The sequence below is a fragment of the Trichosurus vulpecula genome, chromosome 6, assembly GCF_011100635.1.
Source record: "Trichosurus vulpecula isolate mTriVul1 chromosome 6, mTriVul1.pri, whole genome shotgun sequence".
Lineage (NCBI taxonomy): Eukaryota > Metazoa > Chordata > Mammalia > Diprotodontia > Phalangeridae > Trichosurus > Trichosurus vulpecula.
Window position 1 is genome coordinate 262529296 of NC_050578.1, and position 23562 is coordinate 262552857.

Below are 23562 nucleotides of genomic sequence, written 5' to 3' on the forward strand. Positions count from 1 at the left end.
GTTCTGACTCTTATCTGTCTTTGAAAACATTTATCATTTCCAGCTAATAAGCTCTAATTATGGAATACTCTATTCATCTTTCCAGAGCTGTCATGAGTCTATATACCAACAAAATGAAAATTCCATCCATCTTTAGTACTTTCCTATAAAACACTGTCTACTTCCTTGGAGAAAAATATCAAACTAAGGTTATTGTTTCAATAATCTAAATAAGGTCATATACAATTCAATGTACATGCAATCAAGTTAACTATTGATTACTATATGTGAGGCATTATACTAAGCTCTAGCTATACAAAGGAATGTCAAAACACAGTCCATGCTAACAAGAAGCTCACAGTTTAATTAATAGTTTATGTTATGTGATGGCATATAATTATACTAGACAGATATACAGACATATCATTAAGATATCTTCTGCCACTATTTCCTCATTTTTTAATTTTCTCACACAGAAAGACATTCATTGAAACTTTCCTCTTTTTCATCCTCATTTCATATTTTCTGCCACCTGGATCACCTGTGTCCTCCACTATAGCCCCGGTCTTCCCAGGGAATTTGGCCAAGGCCCTGGACAGAGGCTTTAGGCCTCTGACTTCTCCCTTCACTTAGAGGCCTTCTCAGACCAAAGTCACCTCAAATCACCAGTTTCTGCTTCTTGTCCAGACTACTCTGGCCCGTACTTAAGAGTACTCCTGCTAAGAGAGAGATGTTCTCTTTGGGCTTCACAGAACTCAACAGCACTACCTAATACCAAGTTGGAACTTGAGGCAGGACCATGAACAAATGAATCACCTTCTTCCCTCAATGGACTTCTCTCTAGGCATTTATAATATTGTTGAACTCAACCCTCACTGGCTAGCATAGTTAGACTTCATAATACTGTTCCCATTGCAGTATTCTTTACCCCAAGCTCTCATAATACAGCACTTGTAATCCATCCCACATTGGTTGCTCCCTTACTTCCCCACACACCTGCTTTCCAGATTCTTAGTTGTGTGTTGTCTCTCCCCATTAGATTGTAAGCAACTTGAGGGCAAGTACTGTCTTTCTTTTTATTGATTATGTCTCCAGTGCTTAGCACAGTGCCTAGTACATAGTAGGTACTTAATAAATATTTGTTTTATTGTAGCAGCTTTATTTGATTGAAGCAGGTAGGTTGCACAGTAGATAGAATGCTGGACCTGGAGTCAGGGAGACCTAAGTTCATATCTGGCCTCAGATACTTACTAGTTATGTAAACATAGTCAAGTAACCCACCTTATGTTTGTCTCAGTCTATAAAATGAAATTTAATAATAGCAACTACTACTTTGTAGGTTTATTGTGAAGATAAAATGAGATAATATTTATGAAGTACTTTGGAAACCTTAAAATGTTATATAAATATTAGTTATTATTGTTATTCTTTTAAGAAAAAAACTGCCTATGAATATTTCTGAGCAACATGTTAAAACCTGTTTACAATGTTACAGAACAAAGAAAGAACCTTGAAGAACAACATACAAAGATACTTCAATGATGAAAAGAAAACCCAATTTCAAGATATTCTTTAGGTCTACACACTTAATACTCATGTGTTCCCACCAGTGCATTTGGATTTAATGCGTTTTTTTCTTTGTTTCCCAAGGGGATTAATGAAGTCTGGGGGTAATATCTTGATTCACATGTGAAATTGATTCAAGTGAGACAATGTTGTACAAAGTTTTCAGCCTCATTCTCGCTTCCAGAATCACTGAAGTTCAGTGGCAGGACTAAAGTCAGGACAACTGGCAAAGGCCTGGGATGTGGTGGATGACTGGGGTTAATAGTCATAAAGACAATACAGACAGTTCAAAACAAATGTGTTTAGTGAAATGACATAGTAAGAAAAATGGCAACAGACTACTCTATTGGAGTTGTATTCCCATAAAATCCCACTGTGCCAGTGGGAAGGGTGGAAACAGACAAAAAATACAAGAGATCCACATTTAGAGAGTATGCATAGCCAAAGACACCAAGTGGGGACAGAGTACATCATCAAGGCTAATACATATAAGTACTTAGTACAATGGGGAACTATTCATCAGAACTAAGATTTGAGGTGAAAGTTTTAGAAAAAAAATTAGATATTGATGAGAATGGGCAACTGGGACAATGATCAAGACAATCATAATGACAAATAAAAAAAATCTTTAGTCAACAGTATTTTCAAACATTTCTAACTAAAAACACTAAACCTAGAAGATTACTATACATTGTAGGTATTTTCGTTTTCTTTTTTTAACATAAGAAGGAAAAGCTTCAATAAATATTTTATATAAAATTAAATGATATAGGTAGAATTGTTGAAACTAGCAGATGCTGATTTAAATTTAAAAAATGAGAATAGTAGAATATGTGGTTATCAACACTTAAAAGTAAATGCATTAATTAATAAAGTAAGTAATACAAAATACTTTTTTGTGGGACATTGTGAGACTTGAATTTTTGGGAAAAGTGAGAAAAATTTGGTCAAAAATTAGTTTATATCAAGATCACATGCTATAATTCATTTTAAATGAGTAAATAAAATCTAAATTAAAATCACCATCTTTTTAAATAGATAATAATGGCTGCACTTTTCATAACTATAAGTAAAAAACTTATGACTGTTGAAGGTTAAATATAATTATATAGAGACAAAATAAAGGCCATTGATTTTATAGAAGTGAAAAATAAAGTTTTACACAAACAAAATCAATTCAGTTAGATCAAGAAGGAAAAAAATTGGAGTTTGGGGTAAATAGTGCACCAAATATCATTGTTAAAAACTTACCTTTGAAAATCTAAAGGAAATTGACATAGAATTATAAGAGTAAGAGACATGTATTAATAAACACATGGTCAAATGATGTGAAGAATTTTCAAGGGGAGAAATGCAAACTTTAAACAATCACTTGGAAAAACTCTTGGACAAAGCAAAATACAATTTAAGCAAATCCAAAGTATTATGCTTTAAATTGGCAAAATGGTAAAAGTTAGGACAAACAAAATTGCAGAGGTTAGGAGAAAACAGGTACAGTTTTGGTGGAACTAGAAGTTAGCCCATCTTTACTTGAATGAAATTTGAATTATTTGAAATAAAATTGTTATACCATTTATACGCTTTAAATCAGCAAGTGCAGGAATGGCCTTTTGGAGGTTAATGACAGAAAGATAGGCTACACCAAAATTTTCATAACAGTTCTGTTTGTAATAGAAACAAAAAATGTTATAAACTCTACCCAAATGATTGGGGAATGGCAATACCAATAGAAAAATATAACACAATTGAATGTTAAATATAAAGATTTCAGAGAAACTTGGAAACGTTTCTAAACTAGATATAGTGGAATGCATGTTATGGGTAGTCAGAGAATTTGAATTCAAGTCCTGTGTGACCATGGCCAAATCATTGAATTTCTCTTGCTCTCACTTCCTCCTTTGAAAAATGAAATGATTGGACTAGAAACTGTCTAAGGTACTTTCTCAGTCTCTAATTCTACTTCTTCAAACCTGTGTCACATACTGAAGTAATCAGAATGCATAAATATAAATCCACACACATATGAACACATGTGTATACATACACGTGTGCCTGTGAACATACTATATGTATTGTATGTACATGCATGCATATAGTTATATGGCTATATATATATTTATATAGTCATACATATAATTTGTGTGTATATACAATATATTACATACCTAGTTATTGTTATATATTCATTTGTAGTCATATACACATAACTGTATATACACATATATACATACACATAAAGAAATATAATTGTAGTAGCTGAAAAGAAACATGATATGTGCAAATTTAGAGACTCACCCCAAATGTTCACATGGGCTACTTGTGTCTGATCTATGGTAGAACATCCCATGCTCATATTGGTCTGATAAGTCACAATTGGACCCAATGAAACTTGATTCTAGCATAGCGATGTCGTTTTGGTCCTCCTCCAGAACAAAAAACAGCAGCCAACCAACCAATAAATATAGGTATGTGTATATATGTGTATGTCTGCATTTGTGTATGCAGGTATATGTGGGTATGTGTAAATATATATTATATATATATATATATATGTTGTGTGTATATATACATACATACATACACACACACATATATACGTGTGTGTGTGTGTTTGTGTAAAATGACTACATCACTGAAACCAAAGATAGGAGGAAAATGAGAAAACTTCTCAGGTGGATAATGAGAGGCAAATGAATAGACCCATCCTTAAATAAATACTTGTGTCTCATAAACCATATCAAACAGTATCTTCCACATAGAAACATGCTACAAAGAAAGCAGCACTTGATCATTGGTATTCTGGCTTATCACTTCTAAGTGTTGACCTAAATAATTCAATCTAATACCATTAATTTGTTGTTGTTAGTCATTTTTCACTTGTGTCCATCTCTTTTCATGACCCCATTTAGAGTTTTCTTGGCAAACATACTAGAGTGGGTTATCATTTCTTTCTCCAGCTCATTTTATAGGTAAGGAAACTGAGGCAAACAAGGTCAAGTGACTTGCCCATGTCACACAGCTAGTGAATGTCTGAGGCTAGATTTGAACTCAGAAAGATGAGTCTTTCTGACTTCAAGCCCAAAACTCTATCCACTATGCCACCTAGTTGCCCAATATCAGTAATAATAACCCACAACTATTGTTTAAACAAAGATTTCCTCCCTGTTTGAGTGGAATGTGAGTAGCGCTTACACATATTAGGGATACACACTAGCCCAGCAATCTCATTGATATATGGAGTTCTTGGACAAGAAAACTCTAGTAATGCACCTCAGTGCCCTAAGTGCTGTGAGCACCTTAAGTGAAGAGACTTATCCACAGTCAATGGTATGTATTAGAGATGAAATTAACTTGTCCTTCTGGCTTTCAGGCTTACTCCCAATTGTTATTCCAAATTGCCTATTTTGCAAATATTATCATTTGTATTTTACATGAAATTTGGAACTTGGTCTTTATATTTTTTTTTGTTTGATTATGTTTTATTTTTGTCAGGGTTTAGAGTTGACAAGTTGCACAACCAGGACTGGGACCCACATCTCCTGACTATAATCCCAGGTCTCTTTGCAATATATCCTATTGCCTCATTATTGCTTTTTAGAGGCTGGAAGCTGGCATTAGAAGATGTTGACTCTCACAAAACAATAAAAAAGTAACATGGGAGTGGAGCTTTCCCTAAAGAACAGAGCAGGACGGGAATTTTATTTAAACATTTTGAAGGCTTAGCTCATATTTTTCTTTTCCAGAAAAAAGTATCATATATGTGTGGAGGAGGAAGTAGACATCTTAATGTTCAAAACGTTAGCATCTGTCTGACTAGACAGATATGCAAATGGATGCTCTTAGTGATATATTTATCAAGAGAAGATTGGTTTAATACACACAAAAAAGGTAAGTGGAAACTCATTTGCTGGTAAAGCTCTTCTCTCTCGAAGAGTGTATGAGTGTGACTAGGCAAACTACAAACCTCCTGCAAGCTTTAAGCTCTAAGGCCATTGAACATATTTAATCAAGGATCAAGATTTAGCCACAGAACAAGATCATGCTTGGAAAGCTATGGCATTTCTTGCACATGGAAAAGATCACTGTACCTCAGAAAACACTTGTCATTTTCAGAATTTAATAACTATCTGCTAAAACTGAATCATCGTTTAGAAATGACTTGAAAAGCAAAGGGCGATAGAAAGAACAGCGGACTGGGCAAAGGAACAATCAAAAAACATGCCAATTTGAGGTAAGAGATAGGGAGAAAATTTGTAACTCAAAGTCTTGTAGAAATGAATGTTGAAAATTAAAAATAAATAAATATTTTTTAAAAGAAAAAATATTTACCAGGAAAAGTCAATTGCAAGAATATTATTGCAGGGACACATCTTGGTCTGAATAATAAAAGGTAAAACAGAGTTCTCTCTTCTCATTTTTTCTTTATCAAGGTAAGATTACTATATGTATAGCAAGCTATTTATCAAAGTCACTTTGCCAGTGCATTTACATATTCATTCATTTCTGTATATATATATACATATATATACACACACACACATATATTTATACACACACATATATGTATATATATTTGCACACATATATACATATACATACACATATACACACATATGCAAGTATTTACATGAACAAGACTACATGGTACAGAGGATAGAGCACCGGGCCTGGAGTCAGTAGGACCCAAATTTGAATCCAGTTTCAGATTCTATCTATGTCATTATAAGCAAGTCACTTAAACTTTTTTGCCCTCATTTTCCTCATCTAAAAATTGAGCTGGAGAAAGAAATGACAAACCACTGCAGTATTTTTGCCAAGTGAGGTTAAAAGTCATTTACAGATAAAATAAATGAACAACAAAATTTTGAACAAGCATAAATATATCTATTCGGGGTGTATATCCATAATTGATTTAAATGAAAACAGTATAAAAAAGTCAAAATACAGTAATAAATCACAGACCCTGCTTCCAAGCCCTCTTACACATAAAATAATACAAATTCCTAAAATTGAATAGGGTGTTCTAGATGTCAAAAGAAGGCAAAGCAAAATGGAATTCTCATGTACTTCATTTTGGACATAACCATGACCAAGACAACCACCACCACCATCATCATCTTCATCATCTTAGATTTGCAAGGTACTTTCCAAGTGTCATTTCATTTCTTTTTAAAATTTATTTATTTTTAGTTTTCAATGTTCATTTCCACAACATTTAGAGTTGCAAATTTTCTCTCCATCCCTCCCCTCCCCAACACCCCAAGATGGCATGTATTCTGATTGTCCCCTTCCCAAGTCTGCACTCCCTTCTATCACCCTACTTCTCCCCCATCTTACTCCCTATTACTTTTGTGTTATTTATGTATTCTTTCTTGTACTTGTTCTTTCTTGTAAATCAAGATAGATTTCTATACCGCACTGCCTGTATATCTTATTTCCTAGTGGCATGTAAAAATAATTTTAACATTTATTTTCAGAACTTTGAGTAACAAAATTTTCTCTCTTCTTCTCTCCCCACCCACCCTCTTTTAGAAGGCAAGCAATTCAATATAGGTTATATGTATATTGTTAAGCAAAACACTTCCATAATAGTAGTGTTGTAAAAAAAAACCTACTATATTTCCCTGCATCCTATCCTGTCCCACATTTGTTCAATTTTCTCCTTTGACCCTGTCCCTTTTAAAAACTGTTTGCTTCTGACTATCCTTCCTCCAATCTGTCCTCCCTTCTATCATTCCCCCTTTGTCCCCTTCCCCCTACTTAACTGTAGGGTAAGATACCCAGTTGAGAGTGTATGTTATTCCCTCCTTAAGCATAATCTGATGAGAGTAAGATTCCTTCATTTGCTTTCACCTCCCCTCTCTTCCCTTCCATTATTACATTTTTTTTGCTTCTTTTATGTGAGATAATTTACCCCATTCTATCTCTCCCTTTCTCCTTCTCCCTATATATTCCTCTCTCACCCCTTAATTTTATTTTTTAAATATCATCATTTCATATTCAACTCACCCTGTGTTCTCTCTATGTATGTATGTGTATATATATATATACACATACACATATATAAAATATATGTATATGTGTATATATGTGTGTATTTGTGTGTATATATATAGAGACTGTGTGTATATATATACACATATACATATATACATATACACACACACACACACACACACATATATATATATATATATATATATATATATATATATATATATATATACACACACACACACATATATATGTATATATTTTCCCTTCAACTGCCCTAATACTGAGAAAAGTCTCATGAGTTACAAATATCATGTTTCCATGTAGGAATGTAAATGGTTCAACTTAACAAGTCCCTTATGCTTTCTCCTTCTTATTTACCTTTTCATGCTTTTCTTAATTCTTGTATCTGAAAGTCAAATTTTCAGAAAATTTGAACTTCAATTACAAGACTCAGGAGAGGCATAAAGAGGTAAACAGGAAAAAAAAAACTTGTTATTCAACAAGGGCAAATTGTTTACATTCCTGTGTGGAAGGATATCTGTTAATCTTGAGAATGGTATAGTTAGCAAGACATCTAAAAGGGATGCACATAGACAGAGGGTGTTGGTATAAATTAACTGATGAGATGATAAAAAATCTAATTAAGGGCTGTAAATGGATTGTAATGGGTGATGAGGTAAGCAGAAAAGGGTAAATTACATCACATGAAGAGGCAAAAAAGCGTATTATAGTAGAGGGAAAGAAAGGAGGGAGAAGAGTAGTGTTAGAGCTTTAATTTCATTGGGTTAGGTTCAAGGAGGAAATAACATACTCTTGTAGGCATAGGAATCAAAGTTGCTCTAAAAGCAGTAAGAGGAGAAAGAGGAAGTAAAAGGGGGGATGGTTAGAAGTGAGGGAAGAAGCAGTAAGGGAAAAGGGTAAGATGAGGGGTGGGGGAGGCTGACAGGGAGGGAATATTGAGGGAGGCGGTGTTCAAAAGCAAAAATCTTTCATGGAATGGAAGGAAGAAGGGAGAAATAAAAGCATAAATGGTGAGGGAGGAATAGGATGGAAAAAAAGACACAGAAAATAATCATAACTCTGAATGTGTGTTTTTTTTTGAGGGGGAAAGGCAGGGCAATTAGGGTTAAGTGACTTGCCTAAGGTCACTTGACTGTGTCAAGTGGCTGAGGCCAGATTTGAACTCTTATAGTCTTTACTCCAGGGCTGGTGCTCTGCTCACTGGGCCACCTAGCTGTCTCTATAAGTCTGAATGTGAATGGGATGAACTCTCACATAAAACAGAAGCAGATAGCAGAATAGATTAAAATCTATAATCCTAAAGTGTGTTGTTTACAAGAAACACATTTGAAACAAGGATAAAGGTAAAAGACTGGAGTAGAATATATTATGCTTCAGCTGAAGTAAAAAAAAAAAAATGAAGCATGCTAGTAATACAAATCTCAGACAAAGCAAAAGCAAAGATAGATCTAATTAAAAAAGATGAGAAAGGAAACTATAAGTCACCATAGATAATGAAATAATATCATTACTTAACATCTATGCATGAAGTGGTACAATGTCCAAATTCTTAGTGAAGAATTTGAGGGAGTTACAGGAAGAAATGGTCAGCAAAACTATGCCAGTAAAGACATCAACCTCCCCCTCACTGATCATGATGAATCTAATCTCAAAATAAACAAGAAAGAAGTTAAGGAGGTGAATAGAATTTTATAAAATGCATATACGATAGACCTCTGGAGGAAACTGAATGGGGATAGAAAGGAATATACCTGTTTCTCAGCAGTATATGGCACATACTCAGAAATTAACCACTTATAGGGCATAAAAACCTCACAATGCAGTGCAGAAAGGCAGAAATAGTTAATGCATCCTTTTCAGATCATGATGCAATAAAAATTATTTGTAATAAAGGGCGATGGAAAGATAGACTGAAAACTAATTGGAAACTAAGCAATCTAATCCTAAAGAATGAGTGGGTCAAACAACAAATCATAGAAACAATCAGTAACTTCATTCAAGAGAATGACAATAATGAGACAACATATGAAAAATTATGGGATGCAGCAAAAGCAGTTCTTGGGGGAAATTTTCTACCTCTGAATGCTTGCATGAATAACATAAAGAAGAAGGAGATAGATGAATTAGGCATGCAACTAAAAATTCTAGAAAGAGAACTAATTGAAAATCTACAATTCAGTACCAAATTAGAAATATTGAAAACCAAAGGAGAGATTAATGTAATTGCAATCCAGAAAACTATTGAACTAATAAATAAAACTGAGAGCTGGTTTTATGGAAAAGAATATAAAATTGATAAACCTTTTGTCAATTTTATTAAAAAAGAAAGAAAACCAGCATCAAAAATGAAAAGGATGAATTCAGCTCCAATGAAGAAGAAATTGAAACAATAACTAGGAATTTTTTTCTCCAGTTGTATGTTGGTAAATTTGATAAGCTTAGGGAAACGGATGGATATTTACAAAAATATAAATTGCCCAGATTAACAGTAGAGGAAATAAAATACTTAAATAACCACATTTCAGAAAAATAAATTGTACAAGCCATCAATGAACTCCTTAGGAAAAAAATCTCCAGGGCCAGATGGATTTACAAGTGAATTCTATCAAACATTTAAAGAACAATTAATTCCATTACTTTATAGATGATTTGGGAAAATAGCCAAAAAAGGCACCCTACCAAATTATTTTTATGACATGAATATGGCACTAATTCCTAAACCAGGAAGAGTCAAAACAGAGAAGGAAAATTATAGACCAATTTCCCTAATGAATATAGATACAGAAATTTTAAATAAAGTATTAGCAAAAAGAATAAAGTCACTTATCATGAGAATAATGCAGTATGGCCAGGTAGGATATAGTCTAGGAATACAAGGCTGATTCAATATTAGGAAAACTATTGGCATAATTGATCGTATCAGCAACAAACTAGCAAAAACCATATGCTTAACTCAATAGATGCAGAAAAACCTTTTTGATAAAATACAACACACATTCCTATTAAAAACACTAGAAGCATAGGAATAAATGGACTTTACCTTAAAATTATAAGTAGTATCTACCTAAAACAATCAGCAAACATTATATGGAAGGTGGATAAACTAGATGCATTTCCACTAAGATCGTGGGTGAAAAAAGGATATCTATTATCACCCCTATTATTCGATTTGGTGCTATAAATGTTAGCTTTAGCAATAAGAAACAAAGAAATTAAAGGAATTAGAATAGCCTAAGAAGAAAGTAAGTTATCACTCTCTGCAGATGATATGATGATTTATTTAGAGAATTAAGCAAAAAAGAAACTACTTGAAATAATAAATAACTTTAGCAAAGTTGCAAGATATAAAATAAACACACATAAATTCTCAGCATTCTCATATATTACTAACAAACCCCAACAGCAAGGATAGAAAGGGAAATCTCATTTAAAGTTACTATGGGGAATCTTCCTGCCAAGACAAACCCAGGAACTACATGAACACAATTACCAAACACTTTTCACACAAATAAAGTCAGATCTAAATAAATGGAAAAACATCAGTTTCTCATGGTTAGGCTGAAGTTTAGGTGAAGTCTGGCAAACATGGGTATATTTCAGGTTTGTTATTACCAATAGGCTTAATAAATTAAAAAAAGTATTAAAATATGAGTTGCTATTATTATTACTACAATTTTAGAGTGTAAGCAACTTCAAATAGATTGCTTCTTCCATTATTTTTTAGAATCTCTAGCACCAAAACATACTCAATACATCCTTGTTGATTGCTGGATGTCATCTCATTTTTGTTGAACCTTTTATTTGTCTTACTATGCACTATTTTAATTCTCAATTTATTCTTCTATATTGCCTTTTGGGCATAGTTCCAAATTGCCCTCCAGAATGGCTGGATCATTTCACAACTCCACCAACAGTGTAACAATGTTCCAATTTTCCCACTTCCTCTCCAGCATTTATCACCTGGTACAAGCTGAATAACTCCACAATAAAAAAGAGGTTTCATCACAATGGGAGGTACCTTTACCATTGATAGATTATATTTAAACTATTATTTGCTTATTGACTCATCTATTAGAATCTGAGCTCCTCTATATATCCTCATTATTAAGTGCAGTGCTTGGAACACTGTAAGTGGATATCAAATATTCATAACCTAGTGGACTGACTAGAAATGTCACTTACTTCACAAAATTAATTATTGTATTATTGGGGGTGGGCTGAAAGAGGGAGAAAACATTGTCTAATCATAGAAGTGGCCTGACACTAGGGTATCAGAGACATTGCTTGTATAAAGTGTGTATAGTAGTGGGCATAACATTATGAGATCAGGAATACTAGTATCTGCTGATTATAGTAGCAGCACTCCTACAGTAGGTAATCTTGCCTTAAGGTTGGTGGATCATCAAATAGAATCATACTATGGATAGAGTTCCTAATCCAGGAGCTAGAGGAAGGAGAAATTCTGCATGTTAAAGCCCACTTTTTAAAAGGTCTTCACTGTCCTGGACAAGATGAAGTCAAGAAATATTTATTGAGGTGATTCCTGGTCAATCCTTATGCCAATTCCTTTGAGGGTAAATCACTGAGTTATGCAATAATTTGCATCTAATTGTATATTATATGATCATAGGGAAAGTCTATGTTTATATTTGTGAAGGTGGAAAAAAATTCTAACTGCAAGACTAATTTGATTTTTAGAAAATTCCCTTCATTGAAAGTGACATAAAGATTTTTTGGTAAATTATTTCTTTTGAGACCACATTCATAGGGCCATTAGAGGTACTCTAGGGCCTGGGTCACAAAGGTCTTGTAGGCAATTGTAACATTCTTCACATAAGTGTCATATTCAGGTTTGAAATAGAGTAGAAGGACATCTCTCTGACGTTGAGCTATGATGTAAAATGGAGAGAATCCCATTCTCCTCATACAGGCAGTGGAAAAGACTGCTTTTTGCCAATAATGTATAACAGCAGATTAATTCTTAGTTTGATAATTAAGAAGCGATTGGGAAAGTACCTAATCCTGAAATTTCTATATCACGAGATATGCCATCTGTTTTATGAATCTAGGAAATGATGCACGCAGGACGGTCTATGTTCTGGTGAGTAGATAAATCTGCTAATTTCCTCTTACACAATATTTTTCCTGGTCTGTTGACTGAAAACTAGAACATTCCTTTCATAAGTTCCCTGAAAGATAAATCAGAAAGGAACTGACAAACAAAGTGGGAGTGGGAGGGCTTATCTGGGATCATCCACCTCCTCCTCCTCCTCATTAAATTTCTGGTCACTATTTTTCTGCAGGCAACTGAATATCCATGAATATTAGCATGGATATATATATATATATATATATATATATATATATATATATATATATATATATATATATATATATATATATATATACACACACACACACACACACACACACACACACATATATACACACACATGTATATATATACATACATACACTATATATGTATGCATATATACATACACACTACATATATGTATGTGTGTGTATGTATAATATATGTATATGTATTTGTATATGTATATAAAGTGTTTCCCACAAGAGGTTTTCAATACATACGAAGACCAATATTAATACCATGTAGTTCATGTTAAAGGTCCACTGGAAGTTATAATGAATGCTACAGAAATTGAGAGGAATGAAGAATACCTCTGGATGAGGAGTGTAGGATTGTCAGCAACTTGGGCAAGCTGTGCATGAAAGGCTGCACTAAATTTAGTAGGAATCAAAAGAGAAGGCATCACACTTTGGAGGAAATGGTCTGTGTAAAAGGCATGAAGGCAGGAATGCATATATTATCTTCAGAGAATAATGAGCAAAGAAATTTGGCAGCATCTGTGGTTTCATTTAGGAAAATGGTTGGGACATAATATTAGAAAGGAAGCAAATTATATATCTGGCAAAAAGAAAAGGAAAAAAAATCAAACTGGAATTAGTAAAGAACACTATAGAAGAATCATAATAGGGTCTATAAAATGTTAGATTAGGAATAAGCACAAACTTGGTTCATATTATGCCTGAGAAACAAACATCCTAAAAAAGTGAAAACAGGCAGGAAAGGGATTGAATTTAATTCTCTATTCCTAAAGAAATACCTGAAGTTCCAGGGGTGGAGCCAAGATGGAAGCTCCAAAAGGGACTCAACCTCTCCCACGAATCCCTCCAAACACCTGTTAAAAGTGATTGTAAACAAAATTCTAGAGGTACAGAACCCATGAAACAACAGACGGAAACAAGTCTCCAGCCCAAGACAATCTGGACAGTGTCTGGGGTCTATCGCACCATACTGGGAGCAGAGCACAGCCCAACATGGGCTGGGCCAGGACAGACCAGGCTGGAGTAAACTGGGAGAAGCAGGCCTCAGGGCCCTGAATCACTGAACTCTGGCAGTTACCAGACTTCTCAGTGATCCAACACCAAAGACAATGGAGCAGTTCAGGAGGAAAACCACTGGATCTGGGTGAAAAGTTCATGGTAGGGCTGCAGGCCCAGGGCAGTGGAGGTGGCTGAATCCACCAATTGCCTCTTGAAAAAGATCTCAGAAAGAAAACTCCTTGGAATATTGTAGCCAAATTCCACAGTTCCCAGATCAAGGAGAAAATATTGCAAGCAGTTGGAAAGAAACAATTCAAGTATTGTGGAAACATGATCAGGATAACACAAGACCTAGCAGTTTCTACATCAAGGAATCAAAGAGCTTGGAATGTGATATCCTGCAGGTCAAAGGAACTAGGCTTAAAACCACAAATCACCTACCTAGAAAAACTGAGTATAATACTTCAGGGCAAAATATGGATTTTCCATAAAATAAAGGACTTTCAAGTGTTCTTGATGAAAAGAACAGAACTGAATACAAAATTCAACTTTCAAATACAAGAATCAAGAGAAGAATAAAAAGGTAAACAGGAAAGAGAAATCATAAGGGAATTACTAAAGTTGAACTGTTTACATTCCTACATGGAAACATGATATTTTTAACTTATGAGACCTTTCTCAGTATTAGGGTAGTTGAAGGGAATATATATATGTGTGTGTGTGTGTGTGTGTGTGTGTGTGTGTGTGTGTGTGTGTGTGTGTATATATAGGCAGTGGGCACAGGGTGAATTGAATATGAAGGGATGATATCTAAAAAAAATAAAATTAAAGGGTGAGAGAGGAATATATTGGGAGAAGGAGAAAGAGAGACATAGAATGGGGTAAATTATCTCACATAAAAGTGGAAAGAAAAAGCAATTATGATGGAAGGGAAGAGGGGGCAGATGAAAGGGAATGAGTGAATCTTGCTCTCATCAGATTTGACTTAAAGAGGGAATAAGACACACACTAAGTTGGGTATCTTACCCTACAAAAAAGTAGGGGGCAAGGGGATAAGGTGGGGGATGATGTAAGGGAGGGCAGATTGGGGGAGGAGGTAGTAAAAAGCAAACAGTTGAAAAAGGACAGTGGTCAAGGGAGAAAATTCAATAAAGGGGGGCAGGATAGGATGGAGGGAAATATAGTTAGTCTTTCCCAACATGACTATTATGGAAGTGTTTTGCATAACAATACATTTGTGGCCTATGTTGAATTTCTTGCCTTCTAGAGGAGGGTTGGTGGGGAGGGAAGAAGGGAGAGAATTTGGAAGTCAAAGCTCTAAAAACAGATGTTTAAAAAAAGTTGTCTTCACATGCAACTGGGGAATAAATATACAGGCAATGGGGTATAGCAATCTATCTTGCCCTAGAAGAAAGTGAGGGGAAAGGGGATGGGGGGGGAGGGAGGGAAGATTAGGCAAAGGGGCAATTAGAATATGTGCCTCTTAGGGTGGGGAGAGGGTAGATATCGGGAGAAAATTTGTAACTCAAAATCTTGTGGAAATCAATGTTGAAATCTAAAAATATCAGATTAAAAAAATAATTATGTTAGGTTCAAAGTTGTAAAATGACTCTTAAGGTATATTAATGGAGGTTGTTTACATGTCTAAAGCTCCTTATATCTCTGAAACCCAAGATCCAGCCCAAGCACAAAAATCCATAACTTAGTAAAGAAAAATGCAGCAATCATATTTGACCTCCAGTTACCATTATTGAGAAAATACTTTGAAATTTATTACTTTTAGAGTTCTCTCCTCAAAGATTAGCAGAGTAATGTACAAGAAAAAACATAAACACAAACTTGTAATCAACTTATATCTGACAATAAGGCAATGGTTTGATGGAGATACATTAATGTACTGAAAGACTATAATGCCATCTGAATGAACAAGTATTGAGGGACAAACTAAATCCTGAAATGAGATGTGGATGGGAAGGGGAGCATCAACACCATTTTCAATACAGTATTGTAAAATCAGGATTAGTGAGGAGGAAATTACAAAGAAGGAGATTTAGGCTTGATGTCAGGCAGATTTTCTGAAGACTTAGAGTTTATTAGAAACAGCACAGACGGACTCATTTGTGTAGTTCCCTGCAGGTTCCAAGTACATTTTTTCACTCCTCCTTTTAATTTTTATTTTCACCAGTTTTGTGTATCTTGTTTCAACACAGTAAAAAAAAATAACAAGCCTAAATCTATAAAAAATGCATTCCCTGACATCAAGGGACTCAAAATCCATGTCATTCTGAAGGACATTTCTATACAAAGTCCATACCAATACTAAAAACAAAAGTTAGAGCATAATGTATACAAAAATTATCTTATAGCTTTCGGAGGAGAGCTGGACAGAGATGTTAAATGGACAGAAAGTGGTCAAGCAATGGTTTGAAAATTAGGGAAAATTTGCTTAGTACTTAAAGAAACTTTTAGATTTCTACAATTATAAAAGAAGAAAGAGGTCACTGAAGCAAGAGGTATGATGAGAGCAAAGGCTTGGAGCCAAGAATATACATTGTGTTTATTTTAGAAAGATTATACACTTGGGTTGAAAGTGATGCTAGCTGTATACAATTGGGGTAGAAAATCAGAGATTCTGAAAGTTTGTGGAAGAACTTGAATGACAGGATAAGAACTCTAATAGTCTACTTGGCTTTGACCATGATTTAAAACAGAATCATTACTGTTTTGCCATTGATTGGTTTTGAAGACAACAGTCAGTGAAGTGGAAAGAGGGTTAGATGTGGACACATAGGAACCCTGTCAGAATAATGACTCTGCTGTTTAATACCAAGGTGATCTTGGATAAATCATTTCACATCTTGATGTATCAGTCTCCTATTAACTGAGGGGCTGGACTAGATGGCTGATAAGTGTTCAAGTAATAAATATTTGTTAATAAATCATAAACCTAGAGACATAGTACCACTGAGCCTATAAACCCATTAAGAACATCAGAAATTCAGAAAAGATGGGTGAAATTGAAAAAGTAGATAAAAATCAAGAAAGATAAATAAATAGATATGTAGAAAGATTTTTTAAGTGTCTAACATTTTTATTTTTCATTGGTTATTTTTTCTCTATTCTGTTTCTGTCTCTATACACACATATATACATATATAGACTATACATACATATACATATGTGTATATATTGACATATGTACATATATATGTGTGTATATATATGTACACATGCATACATATGTATTTAATAAATCCAGGAAGAACAGAGTGGTACAATGGGGAGAATGAGACAGGGAGATCCTTATTCTTGCTCTATCTCTGAAGATCTTATTAGGGAATATTTTAATTAAATGACCTTGGACAAGTCATATGACCACCTTGTTTCTCCGGCAATAAGACTAAAAAAAACAAAAGCTGAAAAACATAGGGTAGCTAGGTGGTGCAGTGGATAGAGCAATGTTCTAGAGTTGGGAAGGTCTGAGTTCAAATCTGGCCTTTGACACTTACTAGCTGTGTGACCCTTGGCAAATCACTTAACCCAATTTCATTTAGTTCCTCAGTTGTAAAATCAACTGAAGAAGGAAATGTCAAACCACTCCTGTATCTTAATCAACATCTTGGGCCATCTCCAGTTGTCCTGATCTACATCTGGCCATTGAACTCAGATGGCTCAGGAGGAGAAAATGATGCTGGTGACTTTACATATCCCTCCCTCCATTAACCCCAATTCATTTGCATATAATGGCATCACCTCTTTGATCTCATATCCCTCTGAAAACAAAAAAACAAACAACAACAATATATTTTAACAAAGAAAATCCAAATAGAATTAGGAATAGTTCGGCATGACTGAAAAATGACTGAAAGCCTCAGGTAATTTTCTAATTGTACTGTATAAATATATTTTACAGTGCAATGAGGAATCTTCCTTCCCATTTCAATGTATTGACTGATCATACATGTGAAACTTTGGTGAAGTCATTTTAAAAGGGCACAAGGCAAATAGTTGTGATAGTTAGGAGAGGCATTTGTTGTCTGGTATAGAAAGTCAGGAGATCACACAAATATTTGAAAAATAAAAAAAAAATAGCAGTTCATTAGATTTTATGCAATGACAACTACTGTCCACAGCTCTATAGCAGAAAAATCATAATTAAGGAAAAAATATCCTCCGTGCATAAAGTTTGGCTCAGGATAGAAAAGAACACATAAGTGGAATATGCTAGAATTTGTCCATTTAGAGAAGGAAGTGGGGCAATATATAGAGAGGAAGGAAGCAACATGTGGAAGTATTTTGAAGCAATAGAGACTGGACTGGAAAATTGAACAGGGTTTTTCTGGATGAAAAGTGACTTTGGAATAAGCCATACATCTGTATTTACCACTTTGGGCATTTTTAGTTTTAGGTAGTGTATTGTCTTACTGTCATTGTTCTTGGACACCCATCAAAATGGGGGATGTTCTACTATTGAACCTTTATAAAAAGAGAAATCCAAATTGAAATGCTAACTCACATTCCTTCTTTCCTGATCCATTTTCTAATCCACACACCCTGGTTATAACTAATTTAACTCTCAGACAACCAGTCTGCCACTACCTTCAATGAATCTCTCTCTGTCTCTGTCTCTCTCTCTCTCTCTCTCTCTCTCTCTCTCTCTCTCTCTTTGTCTTTTTCTGTTTATTCATTTCTTTCTTCATATATATATATATATATATATATATATATATATATATAATTTTTTTATATATATAATTTTTTCAATTGCTTACTGTTTGTAAGAAAATTACTACATTGTGGTGCTATTTAGAAGGATATGTATAAGTACTCCCTGGCAGGAAAGATAATGCCTCAGGTCCCTAAAACATCCCACTTTAGACTTTCTCTACTTCCTCTGAAGAGCTTCATGATGGATTTCTTCCATTAAAGCCATAAGCTATCAATAAACAGCTTCTGGGGTGGGATCTAAGAGTCAACTAATAGGGATCTTCCTTGTTTATCTGGTTATTATTTGCATCTTAGTTACAAGAGTTTGTAGATTTAGAAATGACTTTAAAACATTGAATATGTGGGGCAGCTAAGTGGTGCAGTGAGTAGATTACCTACCCTCAATACAGGAGAACCTGAGTTCAAATCTGGCCTCAGACACTTGACACACTTAGTAGCTGTGTGACCTTGGGCAAGTCACTTAACCCTAATTGCCCTGCCTTCCCCCCCTCAAAAAATTGCATATATAATGTTAGACATGAAAAAGGAATTTAAATATTTTCAATTCCAATCTCATATTTTACAGCACAATGGATAGAAATCTGGTCCTGTGGTCAGGGAGACCTGAGTTCAAATCTGATCTGAGATACTTTTTAGTTGTATAACACTGGAAAAGTCATTTTTGCCTCTCTTTTTATCAGTTTCCCAAACTGTAAATTGAGATAAGAATAGAACTTATCTCTCCAGATTATTTCAGGATCATTTAGGTAACAATTGTAAAGCACTTAGCAAAATAACTGTCAAAGTGAAAATGCTATATAAATGTTATTTATTGTTATCATTATTTTTTGTTACAAAACTCAGGCAAAATAGTTGAATATATTGAATGATGATTACACAGGCATTAAGACTCACAGTTAGGATTGAAGCCACTTAAACAAATGATAACTAAAATGTACATAGAACTGACTATGCTCTGAGTGTTATATTAAGTACTTTAGCAATATCCCAGTTGATCTTCAAAACAACCTTACAAGGTATGTACTATTGTTTTCCTCATTTTTAAAATGGGGAAACTGAGACAGAGGTTAAACAATTTTCTCAAGTTCAGAAAGCAAGTAAATATCTGAAGCTAGATTTGAACTCAGATTTTCCTATGTTCACACTTAGCACTATGTCACTTAGCTGCCTCTATAGCATCCTAATGCTAAATGTGAATTTTTATGTTAATGGGCACATTTCCTCAAAGCTGTTTTATATGTATACATACATATATATATATGTATACACACATATATATGTATACATACATATATATATATATGTATACATACATATATATATGTATATATACATATATATATGTGTGTGTGTGTGTGTGTGTGAATAGATAGATAGATAAATGGGAGAGAGAGAGAGAGAGAGAGAGAGAGAGGAGGGAGGGAGAGAGAGAGAGAGAGAGAGAGAGAGAGAGAGAGAGAGAGAGAGAGAGAGAGAGAGATACTATGTGAAAGATAGATGAGACTTACTCTGCTGGGTTCCAGGAACTGGACTACATCAAAATCATACCAATGACACTCAAGATGGCACAATTTAAAGTGGAGGAGAAATGAATCACCTTTTCCTTATATTTCATTGTGTGACTAAGTGAAACTGGATGCCTTAGGAATTAGTTGGTTCTCCTTCACTTAAGGGTTCTAAATGAGCTCTCATTTGTAGAATGGACATTTATTAAAGTAGAGATTGAGACTGTGTGAATCTCCAACCATTCAGATATTGAGACCACCATTCTCTATGTTACTTTCTTTGGTTTCTTTCATACTCCATGTTCTTTTTTCATAATCTAAATATAAGGGATTTGACAGAAAATGCTAACTTTGGAGCTAATCCTATTATTATCCCCATAAAAATAGTGATAATAGTGACTTCTGATTCATACTCTGCCCTTATCCTCTGTTCCTCAATTTGATGTTTCGATTCTCATGATACATCTCTAATACTTTCCAACAGGAATCATGGTGAGCCCTGACAAGAATCAGAGTAGTGTGGTCGTGTTCATTCTCTTAGGATTCTCTGATTACTCTGAGCTCCAGGTGCCCCTCTTTCTTCTGTTCCTCACCATCTATACAGTCACTGTGCTGGGGAATGTGGGCATGACTGTGGTTATCAGGATCAATCCCAAACTCCACACCCCCATGTATTTTTTCCTTAAGCACTTGTCCTTTGTGGATTTCTGTTACTCCACTATAGTTATACCAAAACTATTAGAAAACTTAGTTGTACAAGACAGAAGCATCTCTATCAAAGGCTGCATCACACAGTTTTCCTTTGGCGTCACCTGTGGAACAATAGAGATGGTCATGTTGGCAGTGATGGCCTATGACTGCTTTGTTGCTATATGTAATCCATTGCTGTATACAGTTTCCATGTCCCCAAAATGCTGTACCCTGCTAGTGGCTGTGGCATATTCTTGGGGTATAATTAGTTCTACTGTACTCACCTGTGAACTTCTGGTATTGTCATTTTGTGAGACCAAGATCATTGATAACTTTGTATGTGAATATTCTGTCTTCCTATCTGCTGCCTGCTCTAATAAACAATTCACTGAGGTAATCCTTTTTATCTTTGCGAATCTCAGTACATTTGGTACCCTCATCATTATCCTTACATCCTATCTTTTTATTTTTGTCACAATCTTCAAAATGCATTCAACCAGTGGGAGATATAAAGCTTTCTCCACTTGTGTCTCCCACTTGACAGCTCTTACCATCTTCTATGGCACCATCCTCTTCCTCTATTGTATTCCCAATTCCCAAAACTCATGGCTTTTGGTCAAAGTGCGCTCCGTTTTTTGTGCTGTAGGGATTCCTATGCTAAATCCCTTAATATACAGTCTAAGGAACAATGATGTGAAGGAAACTTTCAGGAAAATAATTTATCTCAAAATTATTTCTCATTAAGACCTTTTATATGAATTCTACTACTACTGGTTAAACTATTCTGATGGAGTTTATGGTGATTTTTAATTAATTCTCTTTGTCCTATTCATTTACTCCCCTCTCTAGTGGCCATACCTTCAGTTTGTACAAGAACCTGAAAGGTAATCTGGAAATTCTTAGGCAAATGAAATCAGTATGTTTGAAATGAGAAAAATCAGTGCCAGAAAATCATTACAATATACTCCATGTTGTAACATCAACCTCAGACCCTTTCATTAAAGCTTCTTTACAATTAATTGTAAAAATAAATTTACTAATTCTTCAAGAGTGAATACCCATTTTCTTTTTTCTTCAATCTGCATGTTTCCATCACTTCACAGCAAAGTATGGAACAACTGTCTAAGGTCTGAGTTAGTGGGAAGAGCAGGTGACTTTGGAGGCCTGCCAGACACAAACACCTTGATCAGTGGTCATAATCAGTGTTGGAAGAGAGTAATGGTCACCCACAACTGGAGGAACTCAGTTGATAGAACTCCTATAAAGCCAAGTTTAGTTCTACAAAGTGCTTAGTACAGTTCTTGTAAAATAGTGAATGCTTAAAAGTGTTGGTTTATTGATTCATTTTTACTGTGGAGACAAAGATTCCTGACTCTCCTCTCTTTTGACATGAGCAACTCTATCATAGAAAATGGATTCCAATTTATTTCTATTTTTAATTGATTTTCTGAAACAAAAAATTTTATAACATAGTATAATAAAAAGATGAAAAAGATAGTTATACCTCAGACTGGAAATCTATTATGCATAATTTGTTATTCCTTTTAAACATATATTAAATTGTCATATAACTTTCTTTTTTTTTCTTTTTTCCCTCTGCCCACCTGTCCTAGAGATGACTACCATCAGAAACAAATATGTATGTATGTATTTGTCTGTGTACACATACACATATATATGTATACACACATATATGTATATGTAAAATCATTCTATATGTACCTATATTTATCAGTTCTTCCTTCAGATATTGATAGTGTCTTCCTTCATATATCCTTTGCAATTAATTTGGTTATTTATAATCATCAAAATGATTTAGTTGCTCAATGTCCTTATTAAAATGATATTGCTGTTTACTGAATACAACATTTTCTTGTTTCTGATCATTTCCCTTTTCATTGTTTTACACAAGTCTGTCCATGGTAAAACTGCAAATTCATCAACCTCAGTTTCTCCTCCACAGTCCACAAAGTCCAGTGGCAAGATAAAAATGAAGATGACTGGTGATCGTCAGGGATTCAGTGGGTGACATTCACTCAATAAGAACAATTATAAAGCAATTGGGTTCAACACCAGTCAACATTAATGTTGACAAAGGAAAAAAAAACCTAAATTTAGAAGGTATGCATGCAAAATCTCACATAATGAAACAGAAGTTTCCTTATTTTGATGGCTGCTATAAAAAGGTTACTTTTTTCATCATTTGAGAGGAAGAGATTTGAAAACACCTAATTTCCCCTTCTCTTAGACATCACTTCACTAGTTTACTATATTTGCAATAATTTAAAAGAAGCACAACACCCTTCTGTTTGAATGGGTAAATCCTGTACTGTTGTCTGCTACCACTACGTAGAGAGTACAACTTTCAGAGCTGAGTGTCTAATCAAATAAATAGGAGAGAGTGATCTATATGAAAAAGCTCTAATTCTTTTTTTTCAATCATTTATTTATTTGTTTTTCATTTTCAACATTCACTTCTTTGAGATTTTGAGGTTTAAATATTTTTCCCCTTCTCCTTCCCCTTCCAGAAAACTGTGCAATCTTATATAGGCCCTACATATACATTCATATTAAGGAATTTTCACCTTAGACATAATGTAAAGATTTATAACCAATGGGATGAACCATGAGAAAGAAGAAACAAAAGAAAACAAAAGAAAATGAGAGAAAATAGTATGCCCCCATCTGCATTCAGACTCCAAAGTTTTTTTTTCTCCTCTGG

The 23562-nt window shown here is 34.4% G+C and overlaps 1 protein-coding gene across 1 annotated transcript; it reads left to right on the forward strand.

The window, feature by feature from the left end:
• The first annotated feature begins 20639 nt into the window (after positions 1-20639).
• On the forward strand, positions 20640-21584 carry LOC118854385 (olfactory receptor 5D13-like). The gene has a single exon (XM_036764744.1). The coding sequence runs from the start codon at positions 20640-20642 to the stop codon at positions 21582-21584; it is 945 nt and encodes a 314-aa protein (XP_036620639.1).
• The last annotated feature ends 1978 nt before the right edge of the window (positions 21585-23562 follow it).

What these genes read in the sequence shown, in the direction of transcription:
- LOC118854385 (XM_036764744.1), top strand. Translation starts at nt 20,640, where the DNA reads ATGGTGAGCCCTGACAAGAATCAGAGTAGTGTGGTCGTGTTCATTCTC.